The 20,585-nt window shown below is 30.1% G+C and overlaps 1 protein-coding gene across 26 annotated transcripts in view; it reads right to left on the minus strand.

Moving 5' to 3' along the window:
- Nucleotides 1–20,585, minus strand: part of LOC127068313 (protein Skeletor, isoforms B/C) — an 84,768-nt gene that overhangs the window by 33,777 nt on the left and 30,406 nt on the right. For all 26 annotated transcript variants that reach the window (XM_051004315.1, XM_051004317.1, XM_051004319.1 and 23 more), the window contains one exon: nucleotides 425–647. In XM_051004315.1, coding sequence (XP_050860272.1) covers nucleotides 425–647 — 223 coding nt within the window. The remainder of the gene's footprint in view (nucleotides 1–424; nucleotides 648–20,585) is intronic.

The raw sequence follows: 20,585 nt of genomic DNA on the forward strand, positions 1-20,585 counted from the left end.
ACATACATCCAATGTGTCTTCAATGTGTGTCTTATCGATGAGAGATAGCGATCGAAAAAATAAAAATCGTAAAATCATTCTAACTTATCCGGGACGTTGTCTATTTTCTTTTCTTTTCTTTTCTTTCTTTTTTTTTTTTTTTTATTGTTTCTTTAAACGATTATTATTGCACTTGGAACGAGTGAATTTTGTAAAGTTTCAATATTTGAAAAATTGTTTTTTTTTTTATTTCTTTTTTCTTTTCTTTTTTTTCTACGAATCGTGCGATTCTTGTTTTACTTTTTCGGTTTTTATTTATTTATTTTTTTTCCGAACGAATTCATTAGCAGTTATGTAGGTAAATGGATGAAGATTTTCTTTTTTTCATTTCGATCATATAAAAATTTGATCATACTAAATTGTTGAACACTTGGAGTTGATTTACCTGCCCTTGTAATCTTCGGGATATGGTACGATGTAGCCGTCAGGACTGGGTCTTGTACTATTACCGACCCAAAAATATGCGTCTGGACCCCTTCCATCATAAGAGAATCCTTTTATGAATATCGTACTATCGTCTGCAGCATATATAATCCCTTTGATACCGTGTGCATATTCTTGAAACGAACCGATCTCTCTTCCATAATTCGGTCCATTTTTCGCCTGTCCTGAAATCAAAAATAAAAATAAACGTTTTTTAATTATTAATAATTAATCCTTCTTAATAATTAATTGTTGCTGTGAAAACAATAAAACTAATTCATATATATATCGTGTATATATATTTGTATGTATGTATATATAATACAATTAAGAAAACATACAAATGTTGTATTAATATTTATTTTATTAATTAATTGTTTATTTGCAATAGGATTGTACAGATATTAATAATATTATTAAATTATCAATAGAATAGCAATTATTGTATTTGTATATAAATAATATTTAATATACTATCATGTAATAATATTTAATTAATATATTATTTAATATTATATTAAAAATTCAAGGTATATATATATATAAAATTCATGTTTGTATATTATAATGTAATATTATTGATATTATATAATGATACTATTTGTATATATATTACGATGAAATTCCTGAATAACTAAACGTGCGTTTAAACTTCATAGGATATAACGCATCGTCAATTTGATACAAAAGTGATACGATGACTGTAACAGGCCGAAGGGAAACTGACTTTATAACAATTTCCATGAATTTCATTTCATTTGATACGTGAAGCTCACCGAGCTTTAACATTTCTGCGAATGGTCAGCAAATTGATTATTTTAGAAAAAAGATCGGAATATTATATTTATTCGAATTATTAAAAATTTAAAAAAAGAACGACTTTGTATTAACTATTATATACATCGATCAATAATTATATATTTATATATTTAATTATTTTACTTTATTTAAAAATAATTGATAACTAGATTGAATGATTTAAGAACAAGAATTATTATTATTTAATATAATCTATTTTTATAATAATAAATAATTTATGAATATAATAATAATAATAGTAAATATAATTATAAATAACTTCTTATTTTCAATGTATTATTCAAAAATTAAACATTTTTGTTGAATTTTGAAAATGAAAACGTTAATTTAATCGATAATAATCCTTTCAAATAAACACATTCTCACGAATATATTTCAATATTCTAAATAATTATCAATGATATCTATATATCCATAGACATAAAATTAAATAGATACATTTTTATTTAAAATAAAACAATAATTTTCGAAATCAATTCTCGATTTTTAAAACTAACAATTATTTTAATCAATAGCAATATTTTCAAATAAATATATTCTTTCGAATCTATTTCAATATTTTAAACAATTACATACATACATACATACATACATACATACATACATACATACATACATACATACATACATACATATATATATATATTAAACAAATAAATTCAATAAACCTCAGTTACGAAATTATCTAATAATATTTCTTTTTTCTTTTTTGGAAAGGGAAATTGGGGTTGTGTTGGGAATTTATTCCTTCTCCCTTTTTTTTTTTCTTCGAATTACTTTCCCTTCGACAATCAGCAGGATTATTTAAGGGACAATCAACGCAAGGATCACACATGACACGTTCGCATGTCGATTTACGATGAAACCAGCTAGGACGATAATTAACGCTTCGTCCATGTCGGTCTTTATCTGAAATGCATGGTCGAAGCTTTTAGACCACCCTTCTATTCCTTCCCCTGTTCACCCCTTATACACTGTCGTTCGAATGACGCTAGTCGACACCGATCGACTACTTCGTGTTGTTTTTTTTTTTTACTTCTTTTTCCCCTGTTTTTTTTTTCTTTTTTTACCCTCCCTTCGACGTTCTCTCTCTCTTTCTCTCTCTCTCTCTCTCTCTCTCCCCTTTTTTTTTTATCTATTCCGTTTCGTAACTTGTCGAACAAAGAGTTGTAATTTTGACTGACGTTTGTCGTAAAATTGACAAAAAAGGAAGAAAGAAAAATAGAAACAAGTAAATAAATAAATCCAATTTTTTACGTGTATTTTTCGTTTCTTCTTTTTTCTGTTTTTCTGTTTTTTTTTTCTTTCCTATTTTCTTTTTACATTTCTTTTTTTTTTATTTCCATACATGAAAATGACTGTTTCCACTACCATAAAAATCGTGTAACTGTATAAAATATTTCTGTGACAATACTTTGTTATTGTATTTAAAAGGAAACAAAAAAATAAAAGGGAAAGAAGATTAATAATAAAGTATAATAAAGTAGAATTAGACTTTAATAATAAATCAAAATTAGAAAGTTTAATTAGTATTATATTTTCAAGATCGTCAGGATTCTTGCTTTTCGAATTTAATTTTTTTTTCAATCTAAATTATCAATTTAATTTATATACTTTTCTTAAGAAATTTTCTCCACAAAAATTAAAATTTACAAATGAGTCGTTTACAAATAAATAAATATCTAGCTAGGTACGATATAAATGTATATATATATATATATTTTTTTTTTTCATGGAATGTTATCATCATCACAAAAAAAAAAAAGAAACGAAAAAGAAAACATACGTACATAATCAAAACGATTAAAAAAAAAATAGTAATAAATATTATAAATAAAAATAATGATAAAAAAAAATAGCAAAAAATTGGTCGAAAAACGACGAAGAAAACGAAGAGCAAAGTGCTGCTAATCAGCGCCATCCCTAATCGGGCTCGGTCTTTAGCCAAAAGTCATAGACGGGTGCTTTTAGTGCACCCTCACCCTTGATCTACCCTCCTTTCCCATTTACCCCGTTCGTTGGTATTCACCGTCAACGTGACTGGTATGCTCTTGAAAAAGGACTCGCATTCGTCCTTGTCGAACTGTTTCTTAGTTCGACGTGTCCTTCTATCCCCTTGTTTTATTTTTCTATCCTTAGAAAGATCACTACCCTTTTTCGTTTATAAAAGGAAATCGGAAGGATGGAAGGGATGAAGTGAAGGTGGGCGTTCGGAGATGTACAGGATATTACGTTGATGCGACAATGAACTCAATGATCGTTATCTGCTTGGTCATGTGGGGGTGTTGAACCACCCCCTACGTAACTTCGTATACATATATATACAAAGTGGTTACGTAAAGTGTTAGAAACTATCGTAATCTTCTTTTAAAATCGATTTTAATCTTTTGCGTATTTCTGTACGTAAATTTTTACTTATTTATTTATTTATTTATTTTCCTTTATAAATAAATATATTCAATATAATCAATTTCAATTATATAAATAATATTTTATATAAATATATTTAAAAGGGATGAAATAAAATTATAATAATTATAATAAATATATATATATGTATATATATTTACTTTTTTAAAGAAATATATTTCATGTGTTATTATAAATAATGAAGTAAATTTTGAATGAATTGAGATGTATTACATTTAATGGCAAACACTTCATAAATATAATCTAAAAGATATTTTGTTTAAGATGATATAAAGTATCGTCGAATGTAATTACTTTTTTTTACGTTAAATTATTTACACGACACCCCGTGTTAAATCATCGATCATAAATTTATCATAGATTTACAACTACTGAAAACTAAAATAACATTATAGTTTTATGAAAACTAAAATAACATACAGTGTTTAAAATGAATTAACCTAATGAATATATTATTTTCATTTTACTTTCATTAATTAATTATTACATCTACATATTAACGTCACAAATTAATTTTACATTATGTGAATCTGTTATGTTATATATTATTCGTACATCAATATTAGCGGGACGAAACATAAATAAATAAAAATTCCAAAAGAAAAAAAAATCAAAAGATCAATAAAACAAAACAAAACAAAACAAAACAAAACAAAACAAAACAAAACAAAACGAAAACAAAACAAAAAGGACAAAGAAATAAAATAAAATAAAATAAAATAAAATATGTAAAATTAACAATTCCAATTCACAAATATTCAGACATTAACGAAGGATATTAAGTTCCAATACGATTCGCTAAGACAAATGGCTTACAACACAAAGATACAGAGACACATACATGGATGCACACATACACACATATATGTAAATACTGACACGAATATACGTTTAGGAACGTGTAGGAACCAACAGCAAGTTAAACTACCCCTGACTGGTGCCTAAACCGCCTTCCCTTTTATTATGGCCCATGGATGGTTATTGGATTGTACCATGCTATTTGTTGGCTGCCACGCTAATGGATCCATAATCACCACGACGAATTAACGCGTATAGGAGTAAGAAAGGGCTCTTTTTACTTTAAATACTACAATTCGTTATCTATAGATTTATTGTAAACGTTACTTTAAATCCCGTCCATTTGTTTCGTCAATTATATTTTTTCTTAATTTTTTACCTCTTTACAAATAATATAAAATTTATATATACGTACGTACATGTGTGTGTGTGTTTGTGCGTGAGAAAAAGTATGATTGTACATACGTAAATATAATTTTTGTTTCGATCACCCGTTATACGTCGTATTAAACTACCTCTTTTCTATAATGGACGTTGATGCTACTCGTGATGGCCATATTGTTGTTTAATCGACTGTTATTTCAATTCTATAGTCATTCCTGAGCTTTCGAATAATTGTAAATTTTATTTTAGAATGTCAGTCAGATAGTTCGAATGAAAATATTTTTTTTCTTTTTTTTTCTCTCTCTCTCTCTTTTTTTTTTGTGTTTCCTGATCACCCTATTACGGTCCATTAAACTCGTCAATGATCCTCGATGTTCATCGTGTAGCTCAATCTTTTTATTCTTTCAATCGTTAATTCAAACTTTCCATTAGTTATCAAGTTTACGATTAATATTGCGAGTTTAGAAGATTGAATTATAAGCTAAAGTATAATTATTTTCCTGTTCTTTTTTGTTTTCTTTCGCTCTTTTTTTTTTACATCTCTAGGAATGCTCTTCAATGCTATACAAATCTTATTATTTATTCTATCGTTCTATTCATTGTTATTATATACATATATATATATATTATTCTAACAATGATTTTCATCCTAGAGTTTGCAATTATACAAATCTCTTTTAGCAATATAATTCAATCACACGTACAATAATAGATTTTCTACCAAGTAAATATCATCAAATTACATATATACATTAATTTCTTTCTAATCACTCTGATTATGACCTATTAAATTCGCGATACTTCTCGAGTAACATCGACGTTATTCATGATGGACGTCTTCCCAGAGTTTCGATCAAAGCACCCTGCAGATTCTGAGAGGTTCGTCTGAAAGCAGGATATGGTCCTAGAGTGCAGGAGGGAGCTTGGTCAACATTTGAGCAGAGTAAACAGCAGCCGTTTTTCTTCTCTCTCTCTCTCTCTCTCTCTCTTCCTCTCTCTCTCTCTCTCTATCTATCTATCTATCTGTCTATCTCTCTCTATCTGTCTATCTACCTCCTATACTCCTCTCTTTCTGATGGCCCCTTATACGTCGATGAGTCTTCGAATTGCGCATAGGTCCTTACGAATAGATCCCTCGACACAGGAGGATCTTATGTTAGCTAGAGAGATTCTCTCTCTCTCTCTCTCTCTCTCTCTCTTTCTCTTTTTCTCTCTTTTTATGGGGTACTGTGGGGTTTAGGTTAGCCTCCAGGCTTCTTGGCACAAAGCATATTGCGAACGTACAATGGTGTCGAAAACTTCTATCAACGTGGTATCGGGGGTGTACGTTGATTCAGCCGATTTGACGTGTGCTTTTCAAACTAATACGTACATAGATGTACATACACAATTCTATATGTGTGTGGCTGTGTGTATGTGATTCAGGATATCATTTCTCAAATATAGTATAACCCAAGGCGTTAATTAAAACGCTCACATGGGAAATATATTATTAACAATCTGCATTGTCTGATATATTCCAAATAATTATTCGCAATCGATTTTTATTTATATTCCAACTTCTTCCTTTTTTTCTTCTTTCCTTTTCTATGTTCTGTTTCTTTTTCTCCCTCCTTTTTTTTTGCTTTCTTGGGAAAAATCAATCGATAGGATATATAATCATTTCATTGATCAGTCTCTTCTTAAAGAGATATAACGGGTTGATATTTTGTCTTGCTTCGATGTAATATAATTAATATTGGAAAAGAAAAAAGAAAGGGGAGAGAAGGCGTAGAAGAGTTCAAATAAAATTCTAATAAAGTTAAAGAGAAAAACAAAATTGAAATAAAATTTAATATTACATTATCGAAGATCTTTCGATTATCTTACGTATTTATAATTATTTTTCGAAACGATCCGTTCAAAATTCTTTTCAATTATCTTCCAAAACGAAGTGTGAAAAATTCGTTCAATTATTTTTCTTTCCTTTATTCTTTATTTCTTTCTAAGGATTGATCCTTGATTACATCATACTTTCCTTTCTTTTCCTTTTCTTTCTTTCTTTCTTTCTTTTTTTTTTTTTGTTATACACAAACATTTCGAACATTGTCGTATAAAAATAATATTAATTTAATTATATAAACGACGTTCTAGTAATAGTAAATATATATAGTAGTAAATATATAAATATAATAATAGTAAATATATAAAGCTATAGTAAATATATATATATATATACTCTCTCGATTTCGGTGAAAATTCTTTGAATTTCCTTCCGCAGAGAAAAAAAAAGCATAGAAAAAAATTAAAAAAAAAAAAAAAAGGAACAAAAAAACGAGAGAATAGACGACGATGACGACGACGTAGAATGGATAACGAGTTTTGCATTTAAACGAATCGTTTCGTACTAGTACGAGAACGAATACTAGTACGAATAGTTAGTCCGATCGATTTCACTTTCACTTACGACGATTACGTTCGTGATATCGGTCGTTTCGACTCGATAACGAGGAAGAAGAGGATCTTCGTTCGAAGAAAATAATCTCTGGATAGAGTTCGATATGCCGTTGCATTCGAATTGGAAAAGAGGAACAAAGAGGGGACGGAGGGGGGTGGTTAGTGAAAAAAAAAGAAAAGAAAGAAAGAAAGGGAAGAAAAAAGGGAAAAAAAAGAAGGAACGTACGTCCTTCGTCATTTTCTTTTCTTTTTCCTTTTTTTTTTTTATTCATTGTCCTTCTTCTCGTCGTCGTCGTCGTCGTTGTCGTTGTCGTCATGAATACAAATACTTTGGAGTAAACTCGATTCCATTGTCTTGAAAATAAGAGAGAGAAAGGGAGATAGATAGATAGATAGATAAAGAGAGAGAGAGAGAGAGAGAAGAAGGAAGAAGTTGGAGGTTGCTGGTGACTTAAGACGTTAACGAGACGTTAACCGGATTCGTCGGGTCCATGGAGGGGTGGAATTGCTGGGTAAGGGGTGAAGAAAGAAAAGAGATAGATAGATAGATAGGTGTAGGTAGATAGGTACGTAGGTAGATAGAAAGAGAGAGAAAGAGAGAGAGAGAGAGAGTGAGAGAGAGAACTGGTGGCACTGATTTTAATCAAGATATGGCCTGGCACCAGCCAACGGCGGATCAAGTGAGCCAGAGCCAGGGCTTATCGATTTTCTAAGTGCTTCCGAGCTATGTAGCTGCTATCCTCTTCAGGAGAAGTGAGAATTCGAAAGTAACGTAACAAGGGATCTGCGATAGAAGTTAGTTGGCAACGCGCGAACTCGACGAGTTAGAGCATATTCGATGCTAACGAATGTGGGATATAGTGATAGGGAGTTACTATACCTTTATGATGATATTTATTAGAAATCTATTTGCTATTTATTTATTTTTTTTTCTTTCTATTTATTCTTTACGTTTTTTTCTTTTATTTTTTATGTTCTTGTTTCTTTCTTCTTCTTTTTTTTTTTCCATGAAAATAGAAATTAATACTCCAACAGATAGCGAAGGGTATGATTATGGTTTTTATCTACGTCAAAGAAGTATTCTAAATAGTTTAATCATCTTTATTTGATTAGGTATCTATATTATCTGTTTACTATTTATCTCTTTTTTTTAATATATTTTCTTTTTCTTTTTTTATAATTCTTCTATTTGTCTTTCTTTTCTCTCTTTATTGTAATAATATTAATAATGATAGCAATTCACTAATACTAATTCACTATTCGACACCAATTAAATACACATATGTAATATCAATCTAAACACTCTAATCTCTTCGAAATCACTTCAAAATACGTTCTAAATCGATAATCTACCGAACGATTAAATTATTCAATCATTGTAAAAGTATTCAATCATAGTTCTACCTAAATAACACTAACTCCTAAACAAATAAAGAATATCATTCTTTACTTAAACTTTTCCAAAAATATCTCCCTAAACGACTTCCCAAAAGAAATATAACAAAAAACGAAATGCAAAATGCAAAAAAGAAAAAGGACAAAGAAAGCAAATAAATCGATAGGAACAAACAAACAATACAAAACAAAACAACAGAAACAACGACAAAAGGAAAAAAGAATGAAAGAAAGAAAGAATACAAAAAAAAAAAAGCAGAACAAATCATCTTCGTACAGTTAATCAATCGACATTCATCGATCGAAAAAATCGACTCCATGATTCTCGAATAGTCTAGATAGAAACAAGGCAATCTGTTAATTGATCCGTACCGGAGACTTGTTCTCGTTTTCGTCCGATTCCGTCGATGAGGAATATGAATGATATTTTTTGTCGTTTGCCCGTTAAGAGATTAAAGCCAAGGGGGTTGCTTGCTTCGTTTTAGAGCCATTATACTCTCTCTCTCTCTCTTGAGAGAGAGAGAGAGAGAGAGGGGGGGGGAGAGTGAGTGAGGCAAATGGGGAGAAACGAGGGGATGGGGGTGAGATGAGAAGGCGGAAAGAGAAAGTGAGGGTGGAGTAGAAGGAGGTGAGGGACGCAACTATAGAGAAAAGGACGAGGACTAGATTGTATATATATGTATCTGTATATGTGTCTGTGTGTGTGTATGTGTACGTGTGTTTGTATGCGTGTAAATGTATTTGGAAGGTAGAGTGGAAACAAAGAGAGAGAGTGAGAGAGAGAGAGAGAGAGAGAGAGTACGAGCTGAGCTTGCAGAAAGGGTGCTTGCTGATGCGTACTAGTGCTACCACACCAAATGCATTAAGACCAACCTCCCTCCCTCCCTCCCTCCCTCCCACTCTCCCTCTCTCGACGCCCTTTGCAATATCGAACTGTCTGTATGCTTCGACGTGCCGACCAAGGCCAGATATACTTCCTATGTTTCTACGACATCTTATTTAAAGGGACGTCCATGTCAACTTCCTAGACAACTTTTCTATTTCGTACAAGTTCATCCTATCGTGTCCATCAGACGAATAAACAATGGTACTGTAGAAAGAGAGATAGAAAGATAGAGAGATAGAGAGAGGGATAGACAGAGATAGGGAGAGATGGATAGAGAGATAAAAAGAGATAGATAGAGATCGGTAAAATTGACACTGTGATGTATCTTATCCTTCGACTAGCTCGAGTTATTGAATCTCATGGAAATCGAATCTGTATTGGATGGAAAGTGGAAAAGTGGTCGCGAATGCGCCTGTACGTATATGTGCGTGTACGTGGGTATATGCGTGTATGTGTGTGTACGTGTGTTTGATAACACGATTCGTGAGACCGAGATCTTCTTGGGGAGATACTTCTTTTTCTTTTTCTTTTTCTTTTTCTTTTTCTTTTTCTTCTTTCGTCCTTTTCGTTTTCCTTTTCTTTTGTTCTTCTTCTTCTTCTTCTTCTTCTTCATCTTCTTCTTCTGCTTTTTCTTTTTTCTTTTTTTCTTCGAGACGAGAGAATAGAAAATATATGTGGATGGTACGGGAAAGAAGAAATTGATTTTGTTCTTTTAACTTTTTTTCTTCTCATAATTTTGCTTTATTACTTGGGACGAATATTTTTAAAATGAAATTTATATAAATAAATATATATATATATATATATATATATATATATATATACACAGATATAGATATGTGAATATAAAATTTCAATATCATACGTAAAACGAAAGTACAATTTTTCAAATTGTATAAATAGAATATATATAACTAATGTTCTATTTCAATCTATATGATCTTTACGTAAGACTCTTAAAAATTAAAATGTAGAATATAAAATATAGTCGTTTGAAAAAAAAACAAAATAAAAAAAGGAATACGATCTTTTGACGTTATACATTTCAAATAAATAAGAAATTGCATAAAAACGAAACGTATAAACAAAAAGAAAAAAAAAGAAAAAAAATAATTAAATGAATAAATAGATAAAGCGAAATGCAATTACATATTTAAAAAAAAATAAATATAATGCATATACGTGTGTATTCATATGAAATAAAAAAAAGTGTATATATATATATATATATTAAATTTTACTTGAAAAATATTCTCTCTGTCCCAAGAGTATTAATCAAATAATATAAACTACTAACCCCCTCCAGCTATTCACCCTATCCTGCTCCTCTTAACTCTCACTTCTCTTATGAATGAAGTACGAAATATCTTGCAGATAATATCGAAAAAGGGGGTCTCTTAATCGTACCAATAGAGAACATAGGGTTCGGGGACAAAGGAGTTATTAAAATACATCCATTGCATCTCTTGCGTTAATTGAAAATATCCGTCCGAACAAATTATAAATTGATGTAATCAATTTTTATTTTAAATTGACTTGCATTAAATTAGGAAAGTAAAAAACAAGCAAAGACTATTGAAAACAAAAAAAATAATAATAGTAATAATAAATGCGATTGAAAAGATTTGAAAATATATTAAACGAACGTGTATCAATAATCTACAAATATTTACATTTAATTAATTGTAATGATATATAATCTCTATAATTAAATATAATTCTTATCGTTAAATTCCGAATCGAGATTCATTCTTGTATTTGTTCGATCGTCAAAAATAAAATTATATGATGAAATTCAAAGTTCGTACGCGTAATTAGACACTCCGTGATTCGTTTTCAATATCATCTGACGTTCAAAAAATAATTTTCAAGATAAAAAAAAAAAAAGAATTAAAGAAAACAAAGAGACAGAAATAAAAATGACCGATAAAAGTCGAAAAACTATAAAGACCAAATAAGTAAATATCAAAATATCAAAATTTGTCGCGGATTTAGAGTTTCTTTTTATTTTTCTTATTTCTTTTTTTATTTCTTTATATGGACAAATATCCCAGTATGGACATAAACGGAGATGTAAATGGACCGTGAGCGAGTGGATGGATACGAGGTGAAACGGGGATAAAGGGGTGGAAACTGGTGGACAAGAGTATGGTGAAGAGAAGGGTGAGAGGAGAGAAAGAAGAGATGGTGTGAGAAGAAGGGTATATACGGGGTGAAAAGCTATATTACATACCGTGTGTGTCTCTGGTTCGTGTTTGAGTTCCACTGCGATATGAATGTCTCCCTATGGGGGTGTCGTCGCATATCGATTGGAATGAGGGGGAAACGACGAGGGGTGAAACGCTTGCTTCTATATGTCCCGTTCGTGGCAGATTCACCGTAACAAGAATTTCATGGGAAGCAAAGCGTCGAAAGCGAGGGAATCGGACTACACGAGAAATGGTGATGGAGGGAGACATGGGGGTAATGGGGGAATAGGAGGGTGTGTTGAAGCGAAGTTGCATTTGTGTCGCATACATAGCCGACAAGAACGATAATGATATTGCATTAAGGGCGGTCCGATAACAAATCAACGAATCGTATCAATATCTAATAAATCACACTTGTATAATAATGATAATAATAATATATCTCTGCCATTTTTCTTTTTTTCTTTATAATAACGATAACGACGATGATGATAATGGTACGTTTTCATACGTTTCGAAGTATATAGGAAAGTAGAAAAAAACGTGCAATTTTTGTTCGTTTAATTAGAATTTTTCGTTTGTTATTTATTTATTTCCTTTTATATATATATCAAGGAATACGAATATGTGATCGTTAAAATTGTCCCGATTGAATAGAGGTATCTAATTAATACTTCCTTTAGTATCAAATAATTTGAAAGAATCCACGAGATTGACTACAAAATTATAAATAAAGAAAAGAAAGATGTAACATTTGTTTTAAATTTCAAGTTCGTTCTTTAATCTTTTCTTTTCTCTTCTTTTCTTTTTCTTTCTTTTTTTACTATATTATATATGTAAAATTATTTTTTAGTTTTACGAAAAATTAGTAGACTGTTCTTTTTAAATCTCTAAAAAGAAATTATGATTTGTAAAGAAAAAAAAAAAAGAAGAAAATAACGACAATTAGGTTACCATAACGAGAGCTATGGTAACAAATTAATACTATCATATATTCCGAAAAACTCCCCCGTTGGCAATTATACGGAAAACGAGTATCGTTTATGCGTCTTCACGGGGTGCGAGTGTATATAACGCGTATTAGGTGGGCGGATGACAAATGTTCAGCATGATGTCATTATCGACCGTTCTTATCCCACCCCATATCATCAACCATATCAAACACTGTTGCTTCGTTTATTTTCTATTCAATATTTGACAATAACTTTCCTTATCTACAAACAATTCTATTATCTGTTAAAAAAAGGAAAAAACGTTCGATTGCGATTAAACGATTATTATGAAAAACAATTCTGATTTGACAGAAAAAAGAAATGTTTAAAGAATACAAAACATATTACAAAAAATAAACACAAAAATATATATATATATCATGACAAATTCTTCGAAACAACCTGTAACATTTTAAAAATCTACCAACATTGCACTATCTATGCCACTTTGTTATCCGATCAAAAACAACAAACGAAAAAAGAATAAAAAAAAAAACAAAGAAAATATTCCAAAAAAGAAACAAAACAAAACGAAAAAGAACAAGAAGTTCATTTAATAATAAAAACGATACGAAAAATCTCATCGTCGTAAAAGAATTTTCCTTTTATTTTATTTTATTCTCTCTCTCTCTCTCTCTCTCTCTCTCTCTCTCTCTCTCTCTCTCTCTCTATCCCCACTCCGTTTCGCAGTCAAGGTAGATCCTTTTGAAAGATCATGTTAAAGATTCAGCTAAGGGAATTCAGAAGACAATCTGTAGTAGGATGCTGCCGTCGAAGAACGTAAAGATGTGGATGATAACTTACAAAGGAATCGCTGGAGATCGTAGATTTCTACGGGCAATACTCTTCCATTAGTTAAATTGTTTCCCTGATACTCCCTCTTCTTCTCCCAACCCCATTCTCCCTCTCTCTTTCTCTCTTTCTTTCTTTCTGTTCTTTTGATTCACCCTCGACGGCCTTCATTTCACTTTGTTCGAAAAGATATAGGCAAAGGCACGATACGATACAATTTCAAGATCCAGAACAGAGAGATCTCTTTCTTTTTTTTTCTTTCTTCCTTTCTTTCTTTCTTTCTTTCTTTCTTTCTTTCTTTCTTTCTTTCTCTATGCCATGACCCTTTCGTCCTCAATATGAAGACAGAGAGAGAAAGAAGAAAGGAAAATGTAGAGAGAGATAGAGATAGAGATAGAGATAGAAAGAAAAAGAGAGAGAGAGAGAGAGATAAAGAGAAAGATTGTAAACGATTCGATCGTCTCAATGGATTACAAGGAACCGATATGCGTTTAAATGGCATAGACACGAATCGATGAACTTAACGGAGATTAGTATTCTCGGTATCTCGTAAAACGTATAAAACGTTGTCATGAATAGTGGGGTGGTATGAGGGTGAAGTGAGATAAGGGTAAGACTTGGCTGGATCAAAGATCGATAGTAAATGATAATATCTACGATCTTCGAATAATCGAAGGTTATCGTTCTGATCTATCTACTCGATCGATTGTTAAATGATTTATCTACTTGTTAATTGATTTACTTTTAATCGCGTCCAACTAATTTTGCATTTTATCGTGATAATTTTTATGCTAACGTATATGTGATAATATATGTGATAATAAGATTAAGATTGTAAAGTAAAAAATAATTTGAATAATTAATTGACACTATATCATATAATATAATAATATTCTAATGTAATGTTCTAATATAATATTAAATTCTTATATAATAATCTAATATAATATTCTTATACGAGTATTTTGAAATATTTTCTTGTTAAGATTGCTTGGTTGTTCATGATAAAAAAAAAAATCATGTATTCTCTCTTTCTTTTTTTTTTTAATCACGTTACAAAATTAAATGAAAAATTCGATGACAATGATAGAATGATTTTCATTTCTGATAATGAAAAGGAAACAAAATTTCATTGTTATAATATGTTATAATAATCGATAACCGAGTTTCTTTGTTTAGAAACAATCGGATCTTTTTAATGTAACAATAACAAAACATATATCGATTCTATTCATACACTTTTATTATATACCCCTTTCCTCCCACGTAGCACCTTTCCAAAATAAAAATTTCCACATTCGTAATCTCTCCCCTTATCCGTATAAAAAGAAATAACTGTAATACATTTCGATTATTACGCACGAAAAGAAATCGTTTTTTCATTATCGATAAAAGAAAAATGTATATACATAAAATAAAATACAAAAAAAAAAAAAACAAAAAATATTTTATAAAAACCGTTTCGTTGTTCGCAATAATATGAGAGAGAAAAAACGAAAGAAAAAAAAAAGTAAAAAAAGATCGTATAAAAATATTTTGAAATATTTTTGTAAAGACTGTTTCGTTCTCCCCGATGATATCATAAAAAAAAAAAAAAAAAGAAAAATATTGTCGATTCTTTTTTCTTTCTTTTTTTTAATCAGGCTACAAAAATTCAATGAAAATATACCGACGTATATATCGTTTGCGGTATCGAAGCTTGAAAAAGAAACTTTCTTTTCTCTCTCTCTCTCTCTCTCTCTCTCTCTCTCTCTCTCTCTCTCTCTCTCTCTCTCTCTCTCTCTTTCACCCACCCCCACTCAATCGACCGACGCTCTCAACCCCTTAACAAATGCGAAAGTTGCTTGTTCACGTGGATTAACGTGTAGAAACCTTCGAGTTCAGGGATCTGATCATCGGTGGTGGTCTCACGCAACGATTCTCATCCTGGTGAGCCTATACCAGTCCATTGGGAGTCGCACATCTGTCGACCCAAAAGCAACAAGTACCCCTACACGATATTAAATGTATACCAGTGCTAGTGACTCCAATTACTTGGAGTAGACCACCTTCCTCCGCCCCCACCTAAAACCGATATTGCGTCCAACGCACAAGTAGGTAGAGACATGGACCACCCCACTTTAATCGTCTTCGTGATTATTGATTATTATTATCGACGTTTCTAAAGTTCTTACTTTAATTTTATACGAAATTGATGGAGAAGGAATATGTAAAAAATTAAAAGAAAAAAGAATATCAATAGACACACGCATATATTCAAAAGTAAATTAATAAATAAATGTGTTTGTGTGTGTGTGTGTGTGTGTGTTAAATAGTAACTTTAATTTAATTTTATATGCAACAATTTAACGAGGTACAAATTTTTTCCTTTTAATGTTAAAATTTAACCCCGATAAATTTTTATTTTTAATGACTATTTTTAAAAAAGAGATTCTTCCTTTTTCTCTAGGGATGTCCCAACCGTGGTGTATCTTTTGATTTCATCACAGCATTGTTTATTGCAAATAAACAAAAAAAAAGAAAATAGAAGAACAAAAATAAGATCTCTCGATGGGATTATAGGAAAAATTGTTTTTTCAAAAAATTCACAAGCAAGATTTCGACGAATTAGATTCTGATATAATGAAATGATCATTATATCATTATCTTCGTTTTTTTCTTTTTTTCTTTTTTCAAAATATCCAAATATGTGTAAATCTTTTCACTGATGATTTATCTGGACACTATGATCTCGAAAATAACGAATGTTGTTTCGACATGACGGATATCCGGTTCATTCACGATACTACAATAATTTATCCTTCGAGAATTATTTATTATCTGTTTGCCAAAGGTCAAGCGAAGGTCGTTGAATACATCACGATCTCGACTATCATTCCCCGAGAATAAAAGCAAATACGTGGTCCCATTATTATATAAAAAAAAAATAATATATACTTCCTGATCGATCTTGAAACCAGAAAAGAAATGACCTTGTAAAGGAATTGTTTCTTCTTCGTCAAAATATTTAAATAAATATCTACCATGTTAAAACATTTCTCTTTATTCTAACAAACGAATCGACGAACTTATTTTTCTCAAAGGGAGAAAGAAAAAGGAAAAAAAGAATTAAGAAAAAAATATAAAAAGAAAGAACAATAATACGTTCTGTCTATTAGGTATCTAAAAGAAATTGTTTTGTTATTGATAAGTATATAATTTATTATTATTCTTGATATTGCTATTTGAATATATTATATTTTAATGAGTATTTTAATAAATATTTTAATAAAGAAATAAAATTTATTTTTATATACAAATATATATATATATATATAAATAATCTTGAGTAATAATAAATAATGTTATTATTGTTATTATTATTATTATAATTATTATTATATATTATATAATATTATATAAAAAAGATATATGTATGATTAGAATTATTTTATATATCTTTTACCGTTCATAAATAAAACGATAAAATAAATAAATAAAAAAGAAAAGAAAAAGAAAAAATTGGAATGAAAGAAAAATCACAGGTGATTCATAATTAATAGAATGGATCAGATAGCTTAGAAATAAATTTCTAGTTTACATACACATAAAACACAGCTCAGTCTAGTATCCTGCTAATCGATCGAATTTCACACACGAGACAGGATGATCGTATCAACATCGAACGTAATCTGGATCAGGGCCATCCGGATGACGTAAAGTTAAATTTTCAAGGATTTATCGTTCCTAACGATTATGCATTTGTTCTTCCTTTTTTCTTCCTTTCATTTTATTCTTGATTCTCTTTTTTTTTATTTTCTTTCTCTTCCTTTTTTTATGTCAAGGTAACATCCCGATAAGCGCGATACTTAGGAACGCAAAGTATAATAATTATATTACGTTCTTTAGTATTCCATGTAATTTCAAATAATTATAATTTTGCTTTTAGTATATCAAAGAATTATTTATTTGATTAAAATGTATTTGTTTCAAAAGAAATATATAATTAAAAATATAACTTCTTCTGCGTCGTAATATACACACGCATAATCGCATGATAAAAAGTATTTTTTATTATATTTGAACAAAAACGATAATGTAAAAAAGAGAACAAAAGGAAAAGGAAAAAAGAAAAAAGAAAGATCTCAACGTTTCTCGAAAAGAATTAATTGAAAGAAGAAAAGAACTATTCGAGTTACGACGATAGAGAAAGAAGAGATCGTCAAAGAAAAAAAAAAAAAAAAGAACGAAAGGGAATAAAAATTAAAAAAAAATTCTTCCACTTGTTCGAAATAATCAACGAGACGAAGAACGGCAAAAAGTTGGGGGATGGGCGTAAGAAAAAATAAATAAATAAATAAATAAATAAATAAACAAAAATAATAACAATAACATTAATAATAAAAAGAAGAGAAGAAAAATTAAATAAAATATCCATACAATATTTCTCCATAACGTATGGGATTTTAACGGGATTTAAGTTTGCAACGTCATCCAAAGCGAAGTTAGATATATGCTTGATGATGCTTCGAAGAGGGGTGAGAGGAGGGTTAGTAGTTGGTAGTGGGTGGTAAGAAGAAGGGGTAAGAGGGGGTTGACGTTCCCTGGTGGTGATAAAAAAAAAGAAGGAAAATAAAAGGAAAAAAAAAAAGAAAAAAAGAAGAAGGGACGATTACGTCGATACGTATATATGTATATATGTGCGTGCGTGTATGTATATATATATATATATATATATATATATATATATATATATATTCCGAGGGTAAAATCCGAGTAGTGCAAGCTCGACTTACGTATGAATTGTGAAGTTGTGCGTATGTATGTCTGAATGCGTGTACACGAGCGCGTACCTATATATAAAGAGAGAGAGAGGGGGGGGGGGAGATAGAAGGGGAGGGATAAAGATAGAAAGAGAGAAAGAGATAGTACGTTACATATATGACCGATAAATATACATACGTATATACGTATACGTAAGTAAGTATAATAGATACGCGTAGGAAGGAAGGAAGATAAATGCGCATGCGCAAACTCATGTACAACTACTATGTATCTATAGATTTATGTATGTATGTATGCATGTATGTATGTATGTATGTATGTATGTATGTATGTATGTATGTATGTATTTATGTACGCTATCTATAACATACGTAACTGGTATCAAATAGTCGATGTTAAATGTGGTAGTGTATACGGGGAGAGAGAGAGAGAGAAAGTACCTACTCTCTTTAATATCTGACACAAAAGCTCGAGGATTGAACCCGATGTGCTGTGTACTCGTCCGTGGTGGACTCGACGAACCGGAAGTAATCCCGTGGGAAAAAAAGCAAATAACGCAAAAAAATATGTATGCTTGTATATGTGTATGTATATCTGTGTCTATATATGTATATATCTGTATCTATATAGATATGTGTATGTATTTATGTATTTATGTTTATATGTATGTATGTATGTAGATTATGTACATATCTGTGTCTATATATATATGTGTATGTATCTGTATTCATATATGTATCAATGTATGCATCTATTATCTATGTATATATCTATGTATATATAAAAATAAGAAAGGAAAGAAAAGAGAGAGAGAAACGAAAGAAAAAGAAGAAGAAAAAGAAATGAAAACGTTTCGAAGATTACTTGCATTCAACGAGCCAATCATAACTGTCGAGTGATACACTATGCATAACGATACACTACTTTCATTCGTATTTATGGAAGTATTTGCAAATGTGTGTTTTAGGGTGGGAATATAGCGAGGGTGAGTATGTAGGAATCATTAACATTAAACTAACCGAGTATTTGCAGAAAAATTTTCATTTTATTTTCACTTCCGACACGTTTTCAAACACACGGAATTAAGATTGTCTATAAAATAAAAAAACATATTAAGTGTGTGTATAAAAATAAAAAATATGCTATACATAGGACCTATCACGTATTGTAATAATTTTGTATATTTCCTTCAATTAATTAACATGCAAATATTGAAATGTTTAATGAAAATTTTATAAACAAATACGCGTAATGATATATAAATAAAAAATTCTCTGGAATGGATTCAATTGAATCTATTTTTATTATTAGCAACTTTTATCATGTTAGCTCTCGAAACGATTAAAATATAAATATTGAAATTGTTAATGAAGATGAAACAAATACCAGAGATGATATTCAGTGAAAAATATTATCAATCCTTTTTTATTATTATTAATTATTCCTACATTTCTCTTAAAACGTACACACACACAGATACATACGTGCAATATATTAAAAAGGAATGTATCATTGAAATTATTAATACAAGATCAAACGAATTAACGAAGACAAAAATTTGATTAAAAATCGATTGTTTTTCTCTTCTTTATCCACTTTTTTTAACATTAACAATTCCTCTATCGTATCTAACAAAATATAATAATATAAATAAAAAAGACACAGACAAATATTTTAAATATATGAATAAAAACATATTTGATTAATGAAAATCATTCGGATCAAACTGAGACAATTCACACGTAAAACACATAAAAAAAAACCCATACACACATACATACATTCATATACATATATATACAGAATCGTACAGAATCTCTCGAAAGAAGATACTAAACTCTTCTACTTATATCCGGATGTGTACATCTAACAGCGATTGAAGAAACGATAGAAGAAAGAAAAGGGAGAAAAGAGAGAAATAAGAGAAAGAGAGAGAGAGACAGACAGACAGACAGACAGACAGACAGAGAGAGAGGCAGATACAAAGAAGTAGCACCCGCATATATATATATATATATATATATATATATATATATATATATATATACTTGCTCCAGAGACCTTATGGGTTATTTCAGATAGATGGACGTACCACGAAGCTATTGTTGGATTCGAGATTCGTCGAGTGCTGATCGAGCACTCGAGCGAAGCTTTATTGGAAGCTACATGATGTGCGCGTGCAATCATCTGTAAACCCTTGGTACAGGGATACAGCATCACGTTTCTAAAAGAAGGGTT

The sequence above is a fragment of the Vespula vulgaris genome, chromosome 13, assembly GCF_905475345.1.
Source record: "Vespula vulgaris chromosome 13, iyVesVulg1.1, whole genome shotgun sequence".
Classification (NCBI taxonomy): Eukaryota; Metazoa; Arthropoda; class Insecta; order Hymenoptera; family Vespidae; genus Vespula; species Vespula vulgaris.